We start from the raw sequence: 21,777 nt of genomic DNA, 5'->3' as shown, positions 1-21,777 counted from the left end.
TTCGCGGAATATTTTGTTGCATGTCTTGGTGTTCACTGTCAACTTTGAATATGCCATATTTGAATGATTTAAACTTCTTGAGGAATGAAAATTCTGTTTTTTAACCAATTTTAATGAAATGCAACAGTTCTTCAAGATTTTTTAAATGATAAAAGTTTTTAACTGTTTTGCTGCGATTTCTGACTTTAATTAAATCGGAAGAATGTGAGAATGAACAATCTGCAAATTCATCTTATATATTTAAAACAAGTACATGTATTATTAAAATTAAAAGAATTAAAATTTTACTGTTGTGTGATTTTTAACCCTTTCCACCATTTTTATAATAGAACTTTACACATGGACCTATATACTAACTTTAGTATATAGGTCCCTGCTTTACATGATTGTTTATTTTGTGAATACCTAATCCCTGTTGAGATTCTGTCTCAACAGAGGTGAGTGAATACAATGTGTACGTAATAGAACAAACATAGGACTCATAGTAATTCTTTTCTCTAACCGATTTATTAGAATACCAATAACAATCTTGTACATCAAACAACATAATTTGATACATATAAATAAATATTTCCCTCATAATATTCAATACATGCTATTGATAATATATTTTTGAATATATTTAGAAATGTGCAAATTATTCCTTTTTTTATTTCTGAGATTCTAATAATTAAAGCATGATAATAAAAAAATAGAATTTAATATACATGTGCAGACTTATGCAATTTAGTATACATGATAAACTTTTAAAAGCCAGAAATACTGAAATAAAAAATATACAAATACATATATATAAATTTTACTGTAGTAAATTTGCTTGGATTGTAAATGAGGAAAAAATAGTTATATATAGATCATATAAGTTACACTGAAAATGCATGTATTGAATGTTGTAAAAATTACAACTTATCACTTCAATGAAAATAATTTGTGTCACCTAATGGAATTATAATTTAAACAAACACTACAATTATACTTTTTAGATAACATCCAAATTGGTTTTCTACAAATCCTTAAATTTTAGAAATTAAAAAAAAAAATCTTCTTGGTTAATATGACATGGCACTCAGTCAATCTGAATACATGTATGTAGAATTTATCCAGTCATAATCCAAAGTACATGTACCATTATCTCATCAGAAAAAAGAAAGAAAAAATGCTTGATATTCAGATCCAAAGAAAAACATTCTTATCCCACTTTGATGACACATGACAAACAGTTTCAGGATGGTTAAAAGAAAAGAACTAGAAGTCTATGACAAGACTGTAGCTCTAGTGGTGTGTACTAAAAAAGAAAGATGTACCGGTATCTTTGTTTACCGGCATCTAGATCATTAACAATCAATAGAATCATGTACATCAGTTGTACTGTAGACATACTTTTACCATCAGCTAGGTCATAATTCTGTGAAATCTCTATTTCTTTTAATCCATGGTAAGAAAATCATGCAGAATTCCTAGATTCTTGCTACCAGGGTATATGCTTTACCTGTACATGTATATTGAGTATGATGGGACAAATTTCCGTGGAAAATTTGTGACTGCATACATAGCTCTAAATAAATAATAAGCAGAAAAAAAAATACTTCTCATATTTTTGAATTGTTTACTTGTGTATCAATACAAAATCAGAGCAAAACTTTTTGAGGAGAATCATTTTGAATGTCAACATGATGGCTGCACAAAAACAAAAAATATTCAGAATTATATCATTTTGAAAAATTATTTGCAGACAGCTACATATGTAAGCTCTTCTGGTCTATAGCCAATAGAAAAAATAAGAGAAGTTTACACTGACAATGGAACATAAATACATGTACATTAACAGACAGTATTACAAAGGTGATCAAAAAAGTTCAATTTAACTTCGGTGTAAAACTAATACTTTCTGCATATCATCATTATACAAAGTTAAAACATCGTTGGATTTCAGATAAATATGGATTCCATTTTATTCTAAAATTAATAAACATTCAATACATGTAAGTAAACCAGGTCCTATAAAAAGAGGAATTCCCCAAATAAAACACAGTTTTGATTGACAAAATAAAATACATAGAAATGGGAGATAACTCAAGGAAAACACCACTAAATTGTAAACCAGTTATGCATTCCACAAAGTCATATGTACATTGTACATAAATAGATATGATAATGTAGGTTAGAAATGGTATCTAAAGTAATGGTGTAATAAAATAAATAATACAAATGAATGTAAATAAATACTGTATGAAGAGAGTAATTGATCTGCTGCAAGCAAATTAATTTTACAAACGGAAGGTAAATCTCAACAATGAACGTAAAGAATGGGCACATTGTTGAAATACAAGCCTTACCTAAATATAGTGTTGAGCTAGTTCAAAATGGGGTGAGCATTTTTATACATGTATAATTCAGTAACATTAATAGGGAGTGAAAATCAGTAGCACTGAAAAAATGTTATTAATGTAAAGCAAAAGCTGATTTCAAAAATCACTCAAAAAATTGATTATGTAAATACATGTATGTAAAATGTGTGTAAAGAGTAAGCCTCCTTAAGGAAAGAAATGTTTTTTGAACCCACTTTCTGTAGCTTGTACATTAAATATATATTACACGTACAAGATCAGACATCTGTTTGCAAAGAACAGTATTTTCATATAACCCATACAAATAAATAGGTATAATATAATAAATACTTAACTCATTCATTCTGAAAACATTCAATATTCACTGCTTTCCTTTAATACATTAATCAATAAAAACAGATTTACAAATAAGCTTTTGTCACAAACGATGACAATACACATTGTTACATTCAGGACAAAACGTTTGACCATATCACAGCTTTATATGGAACAATAATGGAATGTTGTTTTACTTCAAGTCAGGGGTCTGTCTGAAAAAGAAAAAAAAATGTAAGCAATGTGACGCCCCTTTAGCAACTGAAAAACTATGGTATATGTGTTAATGTGAATTGTGAAATGCATGTCCTTGTTGACAAGTTTTAAATATGTGAAAGTCAATAAATGTAAAATTGACCATGGATAGAGTGCATATATAAACATGACAACAACATAACTGCTAAATAATTATTATCTATGACAAACATTGACAGTCTGAGGCATCAGTGACATATGACTGAACACCAGAATGAACTGTGTCATAGTACTGTAAATCCTGGTATCAGTGATGACATTGACTGATAAACTAAGCAACCATGGAGGACCATACCATCAACAAATGTACCTGTTGTTTTTAACTTTATCTCTGTTTATAGCTACATGTATATACCTTACAATTAAAACTTTGATATCTCACAACTAATACCCCCCCCCCCCCAAAAAAAATAATAATAATAATAACTTACTGGTTTTCTACAAATTGAGTTTCTTTAGGTTTCTGTTCTGTCTGTGGTGAACTGGGACTAGAACTCTGAAAAAATCAATTTAAAAATCACTACTTTATGCACCTCTTTTCAGATTCCAAATTCATTTCTTAAGTTTGATTATATATTGGTATTATTATTCTGAGTACATAAGACAAAACATGGTTATAGCAAAGCAAATCTTCAGAGATGACCAAAATTAGTCAGAGTCAATTAATATTTCCTTATTATGCACTTCTTGAAGACAAAATGTAATTTTGATGCATTCATGTATTTACTGTAAGTTTACTTTATACAACCATGTTTTACAAAAATGGAAAAGAGAGTTTGAAATCAGGGTCTACGAATCAATCTATACTAGCAGTTTCCAACCTTTTATATGCCCCCTTAATCTATGATTTGGGGTTACATAGTATATTAATTTTTTCCCTGTCCGTCAGTCAATCTGCAAATTTTAACCTAACCAATATCATTTGATTGGTTGGAGGTACTTTGAGCTATGGGTTTCATATTTTTACACATGAATTCTTTGTGACAAGACCTATTGGGTGGGGGGTGTATTAAAATAAAACTCAATTTTTCAAAAATTACCAAAATTTATCCTTGACCATAACTTTTGACCATCCTTTCTCTGGGTAACAACATTTCTGACCCCTTAACGACTATTGAGTTTGACTTGCATTTGAGAAAGTTTAATCTTTGCCATAAGCTGTCATACATTTTCAGTTTAAGACCTCATTTCACAGATCATGGGTACTGAAATGAAAACTTATTCAAATTCTAGTATTTTTACTTGTGGATAATTTGATTAATATTAAGAAAACAGTGACTACCAGGGTATGCTACCTCTAATCATGTACATACATAATCATTAGTACCGTAATACAGATAAAGGAGTGCTAGTTAGTACTACCTGAGTGGAAGAGGAGGAGTTATATTGTTGAGTGAGATTAGCTTTAACATCACCAGCGGACTTGGTTTGAGATTTTACCGGTTTCAGAACATCTTTGAAGGAATTTGGGGTCTGGTTTGGAGAGGGGGTCACAGCAGGGGGAGGGGCATCATCTTCCTGAACTTGCATGTGGTATTTGTAAGTCTTCTCAGTGCTAGCCATAGTGCCTACAAGTAATATTTACAGACAATTAGAAACTGACACAACATCTCATAAAGTATTACTATAAGAAACATCATAATGCTTAGGTACTGGTATATGTATTGTAAACAAAATAAAAAATATTAATGCATGGATAAAGTATTTTTCCAAAGTACAATGTAAAGTAAAAGACACTTGAAGGGAATTGCTAAGGTCCAACAATTGTGATTCTTTACAAACGTAATTCCTAAAAATATCCTGGATCAAAATTCTACACAGTAAAACATGTCTATAACAAAAAGCCAGGGATATTCAGGATAGATATTCATGATAGATATTTTTGCTACTTTAAAAACATAATTCCATATATCCAATAAGTTTGCAAATTTTGAATGAAAATCACTTTGTTATATGTATGCGTCAATTCATTACAAATATGGTCGCTATGTGTTAACTGTACAATGTATTTCATATTTTTTTCTTCTTGACAATAGCAAAAGTAAACCGTTTTATGAGTAATTTTTTACCAGAGCTGAGACTAAATGTGCGTCCCTTCACTGCATCCTTTGGAGGAGGAGACCACCAGTTTAGTAGGGAACCAACCAATGGTACCTGTCTTAGAACACCCTGTAAAGTGTGGAAAATATTTTTTAAAAATTAAATTGAACAGCTTTAAATATAGGAATAAAAATAACTAGTAATAACTATAAATAGTAAGATAAAATCTCCGCCAGCTTTACCTCTTGCTGTAGCTTTTCGTCCATTTCTTTGTGTAGTTCTATATTAGCCTCCTCTATTCCTTTCTGGATTTTCTCCGATAATTTCTCCAAGTACTGAAATAACATTTGTTAAACTTTTGAGTATGAATAACCTTAATAGCTACTTTGGATCATAAAATCTTGTTTCACATGAAAGTTTTTCTCTAATAAACAATGTTTCCTGAAAAAGACAGACATTTAATTCCAATTTTTGAAATAAAAGTTTAATTAGCATTGTATGAATACAGGTAATTATATCCCTAATATTTGTTAAATAAATTTTAAATTACTGAAAATTCCCTGGATGAAAGATTATAACACAAGACCATTGTCAAAGTGACCCTGTAAATAAGCCTCACCTTAGAGGATTCCTCGATCTCTTTGCCGAGTGAACACACTAGACCAATCAGATCCTCCAGATCTGTGTCGTCTGTAATCAGGCCAAACTTCACACACCCAATGTTCTCATCGTTATAACCTACATGTATAACAATATACAATCCAATATACAAAAAAACTATTTACATTTCTATTTAAAGCTGAAGATAATTTTTTTTTCAATGCAATTTTAAGTTAGGCTACAGAAAAGCAGATTGATTTAAAAAAAGGTGTTTTTTTATTGCCATTATGCTATCATCTATAGGGTCCCACCTAATGAGAATGCTGTGTCCTTGGATTGAAGCTGCTTTACAAGCTCAGTATTGATATTATTTATGTCTCGTTTAGCATTGTCTGGCAAATCTGTCATCCTCTCTCTCCATTCCTCAGGCATATATCTAAGAAAATATTAGCAAATCCTAAAAATTCAAGATAAAACACATTCCAATCATCTTTACAGTCGATACAAACCAAGAAAAAAATGTTGGTTTTATAGATTAAAATATTTTTTTATTTTTTTGAAGAAATAAGTCGAATTACAAACTGAACAATTGATGTTAAGGTGTTTCCTTGATAACTTACTGCACGACCCCTAATCCAGCCCAATTAGGAACCTCAACAATACGCAGATTGTCTTGAGCCTCCACGATTGCACAAAACCTGTCTCTCTGTAGAACTGTCGCATCAAGAATTGCCTGAAAATTGAGAAGTATGTTGAACTTCTTATGTTTAAATTTATAAGTACTATCAAATTTAATAAATTGCTATCTTAAACTATCGTATCTAATTACATATAACTTTATACTTCAAACATGTATGAGACCTAGCCGGGTAGCCCAAACTTGTCCTGATCCTTCCCCTTAGAATGTTTTGTGGAATACTTGATAGAAATTGACTTATTACTTTTTTTTTTAAGAAAAAGTATTAAAAATGTTTAGGTAATACCGGTAATGTAAATTAAAAATTTTACAGAAAATTATCAAGATACATGTAGATAGTTGGACATAAGATAATATATGGTCAGGGAGGCTCACTAAAGCTTTCAGCTCATATGAGTTAAAAATTTAAGTTTAGAAATTGGACTTACGATTTGCTTTTTTAAATTTTCACCAAATTTTTCAATATCTTCTTCCACTGTACCCTTCACTAAAAGAGAAAAAAATATTGATATAGTAGTCAAGTTGAAATAGGAATTTATGAATTTCTCTCTGTTGAGGAAATAGGATTTACTGGTAGTTTATAAATCCAGTGTTCTGACAAAGGGAGAGAAAGAGATTTAAACAAACTTTATGTACATGTAGTTTCAAGGGAAGAAAACTTCAAATCTTGAGCTGTTGAGAACTATTGTATACCAGGTATTTTCTGTGGTTGGAATTTTTATAAGGTAGCAAATTAATTTCTGCTTTCTTGTAATTTCAGCATTTTCAATTTGCAGCAAAAATTTATGTACAAGATTAGAAACATAGGGTTAACTGATCGTGAGTCGGACACATATTTTTTTTAACATGAACTGTATTTAATCCAATGAGTGTACAGTGATAAACTTTGCTTTGATGTTCTCCATCGGGACTCATCTAGCGTTTTTATGTCCTTTAATGCTTTAATATGTTCCGAATTGAATAAAATCTTTCGAATTAAGAAAAAGTTGCGAGTGACCGTAAGTCGGACACCATGTGATCGAAAGTCGTACATAGTTTTACAACTTGATAATGAGACGCGCAAGCAGCACAATCGATGGGATAATTTATTGAATCTATCGAAAAGAAGCGATTCACGAGTAAATTAAACATCAAAATAATTTAGCATGACGTTTTCACCAAAATTTTGTCCTTTGAACAATGTTAAAACAAAAGCTTATTGCAAAATTTCAAAAGCATGTATATGCCTTATTGAATTTTAAATAAATTATTTAAATGAAAAATTCATTAAAGTTGGATAGGTACTCTATTTGTCAACTTGGATAAATCTGTATTTCCATAGTATTGCATAGGCAAATTTTTTTCCAAATACATACTTAATATAGACATTGAACATATCTTCGTAAGTTTAGCCCCCCCCCCCCCCCCTACTTTCCACAGATAAGTCGTAGTATAGGTTAAAGTTGGGAAAAGTGTTGGTGGTGGAAGAAAATTTTTGGTACATTGTATATACACTGGAGCTCAAAGAGTTTACACAATTGGAGTGCATCTTTCCGGCAGAAGTAGGCTCATTTATGGGAGCAATCTGTATCTGCATACACCGCCACAGCATGCTTATCTTTGGGGTTTAAAAGTTCATTTCTGGCGAAGTATATGTTACCAACCCTTAATTCCGTCCCTCCCCAGTGGTGCATGCCCACCGCATACACACCAAAAACGGCGACTTTCTTCATATTTGACTTTGACTGAAATGACAATATAAAAAGATACGTGAACGCGTAAATTAATCATTTATTTTTTAAATTTTTTATAGAAATAAACTTGTCGATTCAAATAATTATTTAAATGTCTTTAAAATATATGCCGATTTTTATGACTAAATTATAGAATACACACTTTCCAAATTTTGAACCTTGTGGGTATTTTTAAAAGGTAGGTCTACATATATAAATATGCCGGTATTCATTTATTAATAATATGATGAAAGCAATACAACATATTCTTTTTCTCATTAGATTTAGTTTTTTTCAATTGCCCCAGTAGTTTCAAATTTCAATAGTGATTGTTTTCAAGCAACCATTGCATATTTTAATTAATGATCTTGAGTCGGACAAGCTGTCAATATCAATTGATATGATATAGCTGTCCGACTTAATATCAATTTAGCCATCTTGATTATTTCATGAGACACAATATTATCTCCGCAAATATAAATTAAAATATACTTTTTTTATGAAATAAACATCTGTTACAAATATTATATGTAGAAATTTTAAGAAAAAATAGTCTTAAAATACAGAAATGAAATGAATAAAAAGATACATGTATCAAAAAGGGTTAAAATCCCCTAATGGGTGCCTCATTTTACCGTGTTTGAAGTTGCCACTTCTTGACACTGCAGCAGAAAGACCCGGATGACACTGTGTGTAAAGCGCGATAACTCTAATAACCAAAAGACAACAAAAACGATATCTGTTGATAGTTTATTCATAAAGCAAAGGATGCGAAAGTAAATGTTGAACAAAGTTGGTGTCCGACTCATGATCGCGTCTGACTCACGATCAGTTTACCCCATATGTTAAGGATGTGGCAAAACATACACACACTTTAGTATTTTTGTTTTGAGTGACCTTTTTTTGAGGGCTTAAGAACTTAAACTTAACCCTCCCTCATTAAATTAATCTTAATGAATTATTTTCAAATCATTTTCATTTCATGCCACAGTAAGGTAAGCATACTGGGTTTTTTTTTCATGTAACATGCACTATTCAATTATGACAAAAATTAAATCAAACTGTCAGACTGAATTAGTGCAATACTTATAGTGTTCTGGAAAAAACAAAGTCCACAAAAAATGGAAAACTGCAGAAAATACATGTACTTGTTATACAGTTTTTGTTCTGTGCCAAGGAATAGAACTTGAAACAGATCTTGTGCTGTGTCAAGGGGAGAGAACTTAAAACAGATACAAGCCTTGTGCTGATTCAAGGGAAAAAATTCGATACAAACCTTGTGCTGTGTCAAGGGGAGAGAACTTGATACAGTTTCCTTCATGCTCCACATCTATCAGTTCTAAATGGACATTTGGATTTTCCAGATATAGAGTATCACAGAGCTGTAAAGGATACAAAGTTATATCTCATCTTGATGAGACAAAGATGTAAATTTTGAGATAGCTAATCATTAAAGATACCAGAGTAAAATACGTAAAGAATAATTCTTTGAGATACTGAAGTTCAACTCTACATTACATACTTGGATAAAAAAAAACAACAAATTAAACATTCTTTAGCATTAATAGTAACGTAATAGTAGAATTTACATACCCATAAATTTAGTGCATCATAGTATGTTTTCAATTTTTCTTTTTCTTCTATATCCTCTTGTGAAGTAACGGGGGAATAAGGAGCTATCTCCACAGCTAAAAAGAAAATTCAACAAATCATATCAAACAAACTTGTAATATAAATACTATGTTTATACTGCAGTCTGCTGTATTTGTTACAAAATATTTAACTTGATATTCACTTAAAGAAGAAGGTATGATTTGCACTTATTTTGGTTCTAAATTTCTAGATGCTTGCCAAAATCTATTGATATCATATTACTTTGAAATCAAAAACAAGGAGAAAAGGAAAGAAAACTATTTTCAACAGAATACATCTTTATTCCTGCCTGTAGTATTACACATATATATTTTTTTCTGGCAATTATTTCATGTAAGCATGAAGATCATTATGTATGCTGTGTCTAAGAAAAATTAAAACTACACATATATTTGGTATTTTTGTGAGATTTTAATTATACCTACAGGATAACAGTAGAATAAACTAATGTCTCATGTAAATAACTTATTGTTGATAAAAAGAGGAAAAATCCTCCCATTCAAATCTGCATTTAAGAAAAATGTCTGAGAATGGTGATTTTAATTTGACTTATCCAACATACCACCAGTGGTGCTGTCTTCTATATATTTGAACACAACAGTGGGACTAGCCATCTTGAACACAAACTACAGGAATATAAGAAAAATCTTCAATTTTTAAAATCATATTAAAAGATTGCAGCTTGATCAGAAACTAATCAGTATTTTGAAATTGATTACTTACCAGAGCATCAATAGCAACAAATAAGAGATCTTTGATGGTTTTGGCCTCTTTTTCTTCTGTCTTTTCTTCCCCCTGGGGATGAGAAAAACATTTTATGAATTTCTAAAAGGATAAATCTCAAGTAACTCGAATTCTATTTACATTTATGTCCAGAAAACTTATAACAGCAGTACCATGCATTGCAAGAATTGAATGAGACTTACAATCTCTTTTATAGTTGGAAGTTTTTGTAGAATGTCATGCATTTTCTCTGCCTGAAAAACAAAACTCATTTGAGAAATTCCTCTAAAAAATCTTTGTAATGGAGTTTAAAACTGCTTTAGATATCTAAATCATCATTATAAGAAAGAGAATTTTCACACATACTAGTGTACAGCAGTGCTTGATTCTGTCCACAATCCCATCATGCCCCATACTCTGAAGGACAATCCAAAATGGCAGACAGTTCAGCTTTATTTCTGGGGTAAATGTATTCAGACCTGCAGCAATCTCCAGAGCAGGGTCCGTGTTCTTATACAGGGTCTTAAAAGTGTTAAGGTCTACTGATTGTCAAATTTATTATACCAGCAAACTATATTTACTGGGGATATTATCCTCCACCCCAACACTTGCTGTTATGAATACATGTGTATGTGGCTGAAGATCAATCATAGGAGATTAACATTTATACATTCTCCATCCAATGCCCTTCTCATCCATGCCATTTTTGGCTTTAGATTACAGGTAAATATGCAAAAGTATGCAAAAAAATATATATTTGAAATTCTCAAACAAAGAGGATACGATATAGGGCAGGCCCGGGATTCCGATCCACTTCCCGAGTCGTAGCGTCATGCTGTCTCCGGAGGTGGCTGGCTCTACTGCCGTGGGCACCGACACTGTGGCCAAGATAGCCAAGTTGTTTCTGAAACCACAAAAAAAAAATGAAAGATGATACAATTTTCTCTCTCTTTTATATTCCTATAAATGCACAAATATTTGTAAATCCATGTATAAACAGAAAAAAAAAACAATTATTAATATCACACTGTCTATTGTGTGATTAATTTTTATCATTTATTTGAGAAAGTATCCTATGCAGCCCACTACATGACAAAATGTTATTAAAATGACTCACCCTTCCACATGGAGCCAGATTTTATGTTCTTTACAGATCTTCCTTAATTCCTGTAAGTTATCCACAGAACCCAAATGGGGAGAACCTGGTCATAAATTTAACATCAGCTCATGGAATAATGTTATAGATATTGTATGCCATTCCACATTCATACTACCATATATACTCGCCTATAAGTCGGTTTTTGGGGAATTAATCTCTGGTCTAAAACTCTTTGTCCAACTTATAGGCCAGCTATTAAAAGTATGGCTTTATACGTAAAAAATTAAAATTATAACATCTGATTTTTTATTTTCACACAAAACCAAGCAAGCTTATTAAATACAACCGACTTATAGGCGAACCGACTTATAAGCGAGTATATACGGTAAGTCAAATACTGCAAGTTGATTAAAAAAGCATTTTGCAAACTTTCACTGGAATAACCCATGTGTATTTTTAGCTTTCTATCTTCTTGGCGGAAAGTTATGTAATTCTGATTAAAATTCAGCTTTTAATTTTAGGACTCACTGGTATGAAATTAAACATTTTACTGATCATGATTTAGTATGACACATAAAGAAAGATGTTGGACATTTGGATGATGTAATCATTTATAGCAGAAATGTCATCTTGATAGTTCAGATTGTGCGATTTCAATGAATCTTGTATAAAACATTTCATATGTAAAAAAAAATTGTCAAAATCATATGGTATTTCTGTTTTTATATTTTTAAATTTTTATACATCTTGCATTACATAATATATCTTCAAAAGCAATATATACTTTTTATGTTTATTTAGAATAAAATTTCATGTAGAGTTTTGTAAATGCACTTTAATTATGTTCTAAAATATTTTTCAGAATATATGAAGAGTTTATATCCAAAATGTAATAAAAAAATTTCCCCCTGAAAATTCAAAAGATTCTTTTAATAAGTTAATTGATTAATCATCTTACCAAAGTGTACACTGATAACCCTTCTTTATACTTATCTAATGCATTAAAAGCAATTACTTTTAGCTAATTAATTTCCTGATAATGATTTTAAATGATGTATGCATAAACAAAAATGTGTCCTTTCAACAATACAAACTAATTATAAGTACTGGACAATTTTTTAAATGACCAAATGAATAATTATATCATTTTAATAGACACATTCTTGAGGTAATCCATTTTAATTTTGTTTTAAATAAAATCTTAAAGTAATTTCTGATAAAACTAGTTTTTGCCAATGTCATCACATGAATTTATATTCGAATATCTCCAATATATTCGAATATTCGAATATTCTGAAGCAGTAAATGCTTTGTTTATTTCAAAAAAAAAAAAGTACATTGCAACATTAATTTTTTATGTCCCTGATCCAAGCATAGGTACATAAGACCCATCAATAAATTTCCATGTTTACACTATTCTTTACACTTCTAGTGCAGCATGGTACATTACAAATGGAGGATAATATGGAAACACAAAGGATTAATACATCATAAAACAAAACTGTCATCACATGTAAACAATATACATGCAGTGAACAGATTTTGAAAAAAATACTTTTGGGCATCCTACAAGCATGGGTACATAAGACCCATGAATAAATTTTCATGTTTACACTATACTTAACAAAGAAACACAAAAGATTTACAAAGGGAAACAAATATTGTTTTAAAATATAAATGCATTTCTTATTTAACAAATAAAATATATAAAGTCTTTACCTGCAAACAGAGGTAGTTGCTGAGACCTGGCATGGCTGCGGAGCTGATGTATATGACTGGGGGCCTGGAGTACAGGGCCTCAAATCCCTCCACTGGATACTTAGGGTACTTCTGATAAAGGGCCATTCTGCAGATCCTCACGAGGCCATCTTTGTGTTCATCATGATAAAATGGAGAGGAATCTGGAAACCTGAAAAACAAACAGACCTTGAATTGTTGGTTTTCAAAACTTAACCTTAAGAAGATATAAAAACGCAAATACTTGGTATTAGTGGCTTTAAATACATTGCAAATTTTCAAAAATGAACTAGTATCCTCTAGTTACAAACTGGTCCAACCAAGTTAACCTCTGTAAATTGCAAAAAATAATCTTTTTTTCTTTGATCTTGTCCAAACCTTGTGTTTCTTTCTTCTTGCATACCTGAACAATCTTGACAGCCATAGTTGACAGTCCTGTGTGATTTTAGATGTGAACTTTTTAAGATTTTCTTCGTCTAGGGTAGAAACGTAAGCAGCCAAACTGTGGCCGGTAAGAGCTGCCTTGCTGTGTGAGTCCAAGATCTGTAACTTATTCAGTCTGAAAAATATTCGATGTAAAAACACTAACTTATATCTGCTTTTTCATTCTTTTATTGTGTTAAAAGCATTTTCATATCCAAGTTTAAAATTCTTTGATTCTTTAACAAGGTAGATTTGAATATTGCCAAGGAAGATAACTCACGGTGTTCTCCTTCTGTATTCATCATCATCTTCATCTTCCTCGTCTTCCTCATCATCTTCGTCTTCATCTTCCTCATCATCACCTTCTTCTGCTTCCTGTCCTTCTTTAACATCTTTCTCTTCTTCATCCTCCTCCTCTTCAACTTCTTCACCCATCAATATCAGATCTTCCACCGTCTTCATGATGCTTGTCATTTCCTGACCACTATTATATATTGAATACATATTTAATTTTTTTCTGTAAGATTGGTTCTTTTAAATCAAATAATACATATACTTCTGTCTTATTCAGCATTAGACTTACCTCCCTTTGAGTGCCTCTGGAATATGAGCTGTTTGCTTGGCTTTGATCCTTTCTTTTCTCTCATCTTCCATTTGCCTGATTAAAATGAAATGAAACAATCAAAAACCAACCATATGTATACCTTTTCCACAAATAAAAAAAAATAAATCATCATGGTATGAATTTTGTAAATATGGTGACATATTTATTTTGGGCAAATAATTCATACACAATTGCTGAAAACAAAGCAAGAGTTTTACTTGAAACAAAACTACCATGCTGTGCCAAAGAATTTGTATTGTATTGCATGACTTTCAGGTAAGGAATCTTACTTGTTCATTCTATCCAAAATGTCTGTATTGACTTTCACTTGTGCCTCCAATTCTCGAAACATGGGACTGTTAAACATCTGAAATGTTATTGAGAAAATCCATTGTAAGGGATTAATATGTACAACACTGAAACCATTGGGGTGATTGCAGTTTCATTTTTATACAACTCTATACACCTCTCAAATGTAGTTTTGGATTGATCATTCTGCTACTGACATTACACACTTTTCAGTGCATGCATGAACACATTTAGCATGCATTGACTGTATATCAAACATAAAAGTTTGTTTTATGATAAGAAAATAAAAATAGGATTCCTCATGATGCATACCCCAATGCACTAAGGAATACTGAGCTTTCAAACTACTCTTTTTTTTACCAAAATCAAAAATACCTGAACTGTTTCAGTGACAAAAATATGATATCAGATATAAGTCATGTTTACCTACAGAGGGTGGAAACTATAGTTTCATGGCATGAAAATTCAGGGCTCTCGATTCTCTATAATTGGGGCCGATATTCGGCCCCATTCCCAATGTGAAAAAGGTACCTTTTTCCCAAAGTGTAAAAATTCCCAATGTATGATTGCTTCAAATTTATTACTGTAACAAAAAAGCATATCTTTTTTGTTAAGATAAAATCAAATAGTTTGTTTATATGCCTGTTTAGTATGAAAACGAAAGCCGTCTGTAGTAAAGTAGGTATGCCTTCTTCATTCACAACATGTCGCAGAATATGAAGATCTATGATGTCAGGGCTCAAAATTAATGGAAAATACTCTTTAAATGAGAATTAAAATAAAAAAATGCGAGTTAAAAGCGACCTGTGGGAGAAAAAAGGGTCTTAAAATGTACAATGTAATGTTAGATATTTCATTAAATTATTTACGATTTTTTTGTAAAAAAGTTTTAATTTTCCAAAAAAATATATTCCCAGTGTATTTAATGATTGAATTTTAAATTTATAAAGATGATTTTTTTAATTACACAACTCATTTACTCATGTTGCATCTGTAAAAACGGCCTAAATGCTTCCAAGAGGTAAATTATTATCTTTTTTTAATAGATTATTTAAATCTTATATGAATCACTATGAGGAGAAAAATGCTAGTAAAAGTTCAATATTACAATTTGATAGTAAAAATAAATCTGCTGATATTTGCTACAGTGGTCAAAAAGTTAAGTTTAATCCCTGCAGTGCTGTTGTCAGTGTAGAAAAAAATATTTCTACTAAGAGCAAGACAATGATGTAAGAGTTTAAATTATGACTGGTAAAAATTTCCCAATTTTTATAAAAACATCGTTTTTTCCCCAATTTCAATGGCCCCGGCCCCAGTACCAAAAATGGGTGTGAGAGCCCTGTAAATTTCATTTAATTGTTTGTATTTTTTTTTCAATAAAATTGTTGCTTATTCATAATTAATCTACTGTGTTGCTAAATATTGCAAAAAATAATTGAGAGTTTAGTTTTTCCATGTGGACTCAAAAAAATGTCTAAATTGGTCAACAATGTGAACTGAAATATCCTTTCTACTCTTTGTTTATCTCTATGTCATTGATGCTTTTCACTACTTGCTATTTTTGTAATTATCATAATGTACGGTGGGATAAATTTAGACATGATGAAATTCATGTACCTTTTTCATCATTTATCGATAATTGAGGAACAAATGATTTTCTCATTTTAAGTTTTGTGTAAATCTCAATAAGGCTATACTTTCGGTTGCTTTCGGTTTGCTGGTGTTTCAAATCCTAGCAAGTGTCAACATGCTCATTTCTTTCTGTACAACATTATCAAACTTTTGAATAAAAGTTAATTACTTGTACATAACAATAATAAATTGTTTTATATACAGCAAAGGAGCAAATTTAAGTGTCCATAAATGTAATTTTTTCTGAAAATATCTATACACACAGAAACTTTGAAAAAATTGCAGATTACAGTACTGTAAATACATAAAGCCAAAAAAATCTTAAATAAATGTTTTACTTGGTTACTCAACAGGTGATAATCAAGGAAAATCATAAGATGACAAGTAGCTGTCAGACTTACAGAATTGATTTGGTGTTGTGCAGAAGGGTCAAACTGTGCAAACGACACTTTCTTGGGATATTTGGGTCTATCATCTTCTGGTTCGGAACGATCCATTTGTGCAGGTTGAGCTGGCTGCATCACTGACGCAGGAGCACCTGACGATTTTCCAAACATCGACGCCATGTTTCCAAGTACACGCTGGCAATAAATGTCGTAAAATCAACTTTCAAATTCGCAAATATCGTTAAGTATAATTATTGCTCCTTTTGAATAGCATAATTTTATATGAAATGTTATATAAAAACTTTAAACATCCCTAGATTGAAATATATTATTTTATTTTAAATGTGAAATTCGCCACGCCATCAATTACGACAATCGGAAGCAAACAGTTGGAAACATGTTGCAATGTCAGAAAGCTGGTTGACTGTTTAGTGGTCAGGAAATGTATCTGTTCGAATGTAAGTGCCAGTGCAAGCTTCTTTTGCAATAGCTAATTAATAATTGTGTATTGCAAAAAATTCCGTGATGTACAAATGTTTTCATGCAGAATTACAATGAACAAACATGTAGCCTTAGGGCTAGGAGTAGGACAAATATTATTGCAGGACAGATTGTTATGTATAGTTTAATAGATCCAGACTTATTAAATTTATCATAAACTTTTAACTATGTGTTTCAATGTAGGTTGCTGCAATGGCAATTATTGATAAAATACCTAAGTTATCTTAAGTCTGAATTAAGCTAGTAGTAGCAAAAAATGCAAGGCAAATCTATATTATGTGCATTTTCACTCTCCGCTTCCTCTAACATGGAGTGTTATTTATTAGCTATATTATGATGTACCAATTTCTTTTTTAAAAAATAAGTTTTGAATTTTTTTATGACCTGGCCTACTCAAGCTAGTCTGAATTTTCTGACAATCATTTTTTCAGGTGTTTTTTTTTTTATGATTTTGATATTTGACGTGTTAGAATATCGTGTCAATCAGTGCTACTATAAAGAGAGAAAATTTGCTGCTTCCAGTGGAATGGGACTAAGAAAAATCTTCTGGATATCCAAGTATTCAAAATTAAAGAGGGTTTTAATTACAACAAGAATAAGTGATTGTGACTTCTAATGCATACAGGTATAGCCATGGCATTGGAAGTGTCATAGTTCAAAATACCAAAATTTTTAAAATTGCATTTCAAGTTCAAGCATTATTATGATATTAAAAAAGTCACAAATATTTCATCAAGTACAGGTTAATCTAGGCATATTTTATTTTGATCCCCAGATGTTGCTCACTTCACCACAGCAGCCATAAGTCAAAACTGACATGTGAGAATGTTATTCTGACAATCATTGATTTATTCATGTGTTTCTTACTTTGTAAGGATATTTGTAGCATATAGGGTTCAAAATATTTAAAATGTTTTTCAGGACCTGAACAGCTAAAACTTTTGATGTGAAATAGAGAGACCATCCCAGCCCCAAATAACAAAATGCCAGTTGAAGTAACAGCACCAGTTAACCTAACACGATCCATCTTCCTCTGCAACCTATTCAGCTTCTTCTTTTCAGCCAGTAAATCATGTCTTCTTCCATTCCTAACGATATATTTACGACTTCTGGGACTAACAGCAACACAGACAGGATTCGTAATTGGAGCAAAAACATTTTCAACCTTTATATTTGCTCCTATATGGTCAAAGTGTGCAATTCAGTTTCACAGAAGAAGGTTAGTTTTGATGATAGCCTTGTTTATGATGGCAGTTACATACTTACCTCTGACCTTGCTAACAAACTATAGTCCATCAATGGAGAGTTGTGACTCACAATCAACACAAAAGAGTACACCATCATTGCCAGTGACACAATCACCTATTCATATTAACAGCACACACAGCTTGCCACCAGTACACAGTTTAATGCCAAAGAGTTCTACAGTCGGTTCACCAGTCCCATTTACTACCTCTCCAACAACTGTGAGTAGTACTGTTGTAAGAACTGTTCCAACCAAAGAAAAGAAGGATGATGAGGATCAAGTTCTTAACCAGGTCAAGGCCATTTTAATCAACACTGGTATTATGGAAAAGGAAAAGGTGAAGATGCTCACAGCAGAAGACATTTTTCAAAAATATAAGTTAATAGCAGAGAATAAAGAGGCAATAGATTCACTAAGAAAATTTCTATCTGAAGATGAAAAAGCTGTGATAAAAGATTTTTTAAGCAGATATGGTGTGTCAGTCCGACAGAGAAGAGAAATATCCACTAAAAACATATCAGATGCAATTTTGAAAAAAATTCATGAAAAGATAGAGCAGGCCAAGCAAAACCTCTTCATTGTTGTGCTAGTGATACTCATTGTTGGAGAAGCTTTCTGTTCACCTGTTGAAAAAATTGCAGACGACTCATGGTTTGAATTTTTAGAGCAAATTGATGACATGGAAAAGTATGGCAAGCACAGAGTATGGAGCTCCTTGGCCAACATGTTCTTCCCTGTCATTGTGACTTTAGTGGTTGACAACACCACATGTCTCTTTGATTTAAAAGTTTATCCTTTCATGTTTCATTTTTATGCATTTGGAGCTCTACTTGGGATCACATTTCTGATAAGTTTTCTCTACCCTGTTCCAAATGCCCCAAAATCTAAGTACAAGAGTAAGTTGGGAACAGCAATGAGAAAAGTGTGCTGCACATGTGGAGGCCTGCTATACATGCTCACCTTGGTCATCATGGGTTTTATTTTTGCATCACATAGCAACTTTCTTTTTTGGTTGATTCAGGACTTGAAAGGGAAAGAAATCACCATGGGTTTATGCATACTTGTTGCAAGTCTCTCTGAATTGGTGGTTCTGGTTTTTAGTTCCAGATTGGTTAAGATATTAGGTAATGGTGGAATGATCAGCATTTCGTTGTTGTGCCTTGCTGGACGCCTGCTTTATTACTCGTATTTGTGGACCCCTTGGGCTGTCCTTCCTGTTGAAATTTTCCATGCCGTGACCCACACCATGATGTGGTTTGTCGTGCTGAGTAACAAAGCATTCCGAGTTAGTCCTACTATAGACAGAGCAATCAGGTCCGTTTTGTCTTCCGCTTATTTCGGTGTTGGTTTTGGAGTTGGGAGCCTGGTGTCTGGTGTCATGTATGATCAGTATGGCATCCGCATACTGTTTAGGGCACTTTCTATTCTGTCTGTTGGCTGGTGTCCTGTATTCTTCCTACTACAGAGATGTTGTCAGCCTAAACAAGACAATGAGATTAAATATACACAACTGCTCCAGTCAGACGACCACTCTGATGATGATGTAGAAGATGACTGGTTGGAGCATGCCCTTAAGGACAGATAGAAAGTGGGTGGCTGGCTAAAGCATGCCTTCTAGGACACAAAGAAAGCATTCCTGTAGAATCTCAGCATAGATGCATTTCATTTACATACTGTAATTTAATTATTTATGTAAGCTTATTGTTATTGTAAATAGAAGGTTTTTAAGTGTATTTGAATAAGATTATTTTGTATGAAACTACTTCTACAAATGTTTCCATGCATTATAGAAATCCAAGAAGGAAGCTTTATGTTTATTTATTTCCTTTTTACTTTGTCTGTAGTTTATTTGTTTACATCATCAAGGATAGCTTTAAGTTTAATAGAAATATGAATTCCAGGTATGCTGTTTCCATGTAAACCAGAGGAAGCATTTTTTTTAAAAGAAATCCAACACATACTGTGAATTCACTAATTTTTGTGGGGTTTAATTTTCATTGTTTTCAAGGTATGGAGAGACCTATAAAATGACCACCATGAAATGTAAAATTTCATAAGCATTACTACTAAAAAAATTTCCAACCACAAAATCAAATCCCCACAAACCAATATTTTTTCCTCAAACCTTGAAAATTTTACACCTCGAAGATATGTGATTTATCAGTAGTCACAGCTGGATGAATGATTTATTATTAAATAATGTATGTTTTTTTTTAAGTTATTAGGATATTACACACACTGCTCATGATTTTCTGTTATGTTTGTTTTTCTATTGCCAAGCTTAAAGATTGGTCAGATCTAGGAATTCCAAAGTTTTTATATACTTAGCTTGTTTTATACATAATTTCACTCTTTACATGTAATTTTTTCCTTTCTTTAAATGAGTCTTATCACTGCATAGTGCCTTGCTGCTCGTCTTTCTACAAATACAGGCTGGTGCTTTACAGATCGCTTTTTTCAAGCATTGTTTTCTTGGTTTTAAAACGACTTATTATTTAATCTGTTAATTATTTGAATTTTGTTAAACATAAATTGTGCCAGTTAAACATAAATTGTGCCTTAGACCTAACAATAGAAGTTGGTTTAAAGTTTAAAACATTGATTTAAAATGTTAATGGAGTTGTCACAAAAACTGAGAATTTTTTTTTTTTGACAGATGATCTTGGTGCTATACCTGCAATTTGTACAAGGAATCTTTTTTTCAGTGCACCACAAGTAGAATGATAGAGCACACAGATGTTACAGTATGTGGGGCTGCCAACCATACTTTTTGGCTATCTTGATGCAATATTAATCCTTATCAAGTAACTTGGCATCGCATCTTATAATAAGATTTGCTTCAAAAGTATTTTTTGATTTGGGGCGTACATTGTTTTTGTCCTGTCTGTCTGTTTATCTGTCTGTTGTCAACTTGAACTTTCGCCATAACTTTTGAACCATAAGGGATAGAGACTTTATATATGGTATGCATACTCCACTAATTAGGCAATTTCAACTGACACCAAGGTCATTAACCTTGTGACAATGACTATGACCTGTATGCTAAAAATAGTTTTCTTTCGCCATTATTTTTTAATTATAGGAGATGGAGACTTCATATTTGGTATGCATACTCCACTAATTAAGTGCTTTCAAATGACACCAAGGATCGTGTGACCTTGACTGTGACCTCAGAAAAAGCATTCAGTTCTGTTCATCATGGTGATTAGAGAAAATGCAATATATAAACAGACAGTAGGGAAAAATACCAAAAAAGCAAAATGGAAGTAGACAATGTTTGTGCTTAATCAAGTGATTGACAATTATACCAATATTTATTAATTCTGTATTTATATAACCTGTCTTTTACTATTATAGAAAGGCATAATGATTACTTGTTGCAATACTTAATACATATACCCTTTTTAAATGAGAAAAACAAGTCTATATCTTCTTCAGTCTTAAATGAAAATCTTGTTTATTTGAAATCCATCTTGTACTTTGTACAACATCCAATT

The 21,777-nt window shown here is 31.8% G+C and overlaps 2 protein-coding genes across 2 annotated transcripts; one reads left to right on the top strand and one right to left on the bottom strand.

The window, feature by feature from the left end:
• Positions 1-1,637: 1,637 nt before the first annotated feature.
• On the bottom strand, positions 1,638-16,804 carry LOC134237720 (pyridoxal-dependent decarboxylase domain-containing protein 1-like). The gene is given in 24 exon segments (XM_062719867.1): positions 1,638-2,878; positions 3,350-3,414; positions 4,281-4,486; positions 4,988-5,087; positions 5,201-5,293; positions 5,578-5,696; positions 5,870-5,994; positions 6,179-6,291; positions 6,684-6,742; positions 9,244-9,349; positions 9,561-9,655; positions 10,183-10,246; positions 10,344-10,415; positions 10,547-10,597; positions 10,710-10,865; positions 11,127-11,247; positions 11,461-11,630; positions 12,855-12,912; positions 13,157-13,351; positions 13,583-13,738; positions 13,883-14,086; positions 14,186-14,260; positions 14,497-14,573; positions 16,549-16,804. Coding segments are annotated over 24 exon segments (2,667 nt in total). The 5' UTR covers positions 16,714-16,804; the 3' UTR covers positions 1,638-2,856.
• A 60-nt stretch (positions 16,805-16,864) lies between these two features.
• On the top strand, positions 16,865-20,171 carry LOC134237719 (major facilitator superfamily domain-containing protein 6-like). The gene is made up of 2 exons (XM_062719866.1): positions 16,865-16,991; positions 17,956-20,171. The coding sequence occupies exon 2, from the start codon at positions 18,018-18,020 to the stop codon at positions 19,863-19,865; it is 1,848 nt and encodes a 615-aa protein (XP_062575850.1). The 5' UTR covers positions 16,865-16,991; positions 17,956-18,017; the 3' UTR covers positions 19,866-20,171.
• Positions 20,172-21,777: the final 1,606 nt, after the last annotated feature.

Source organism: Saccostrea cucullata, unplaced genomic scaffold, assembly GCF_032062105.1.
Source record: "Saccostrea cucullata isolate Sc308-1 unplaced genomic scaffold, CSIRO_AGI_Scuc_v1 ctg11, whole genome shotgun sequence".
In the NCBI taxonomy this organism is placed as follows: Eukaryota; Metazoa; Mollusca; class Bivalvia; order Ostreida; family Ostreidae; genus Saccostrea; species Saccostrea cuccullata.
The sequence above is the reverse complement of the archived record's forward strand: the minus strand, read 5'-3'. Positions and strand labels throughout refer to the sequence as shown.

Bases quoted from the DNA above. Each gene is read 5' to 3' on its own strand.
- LOC134237719 (XM_062719866.1), top strand. From the start codon at position 18,018: ATGCCAGTTGAAGTAACAGCACCAGTTAACCTAACACGATCCATCTTC.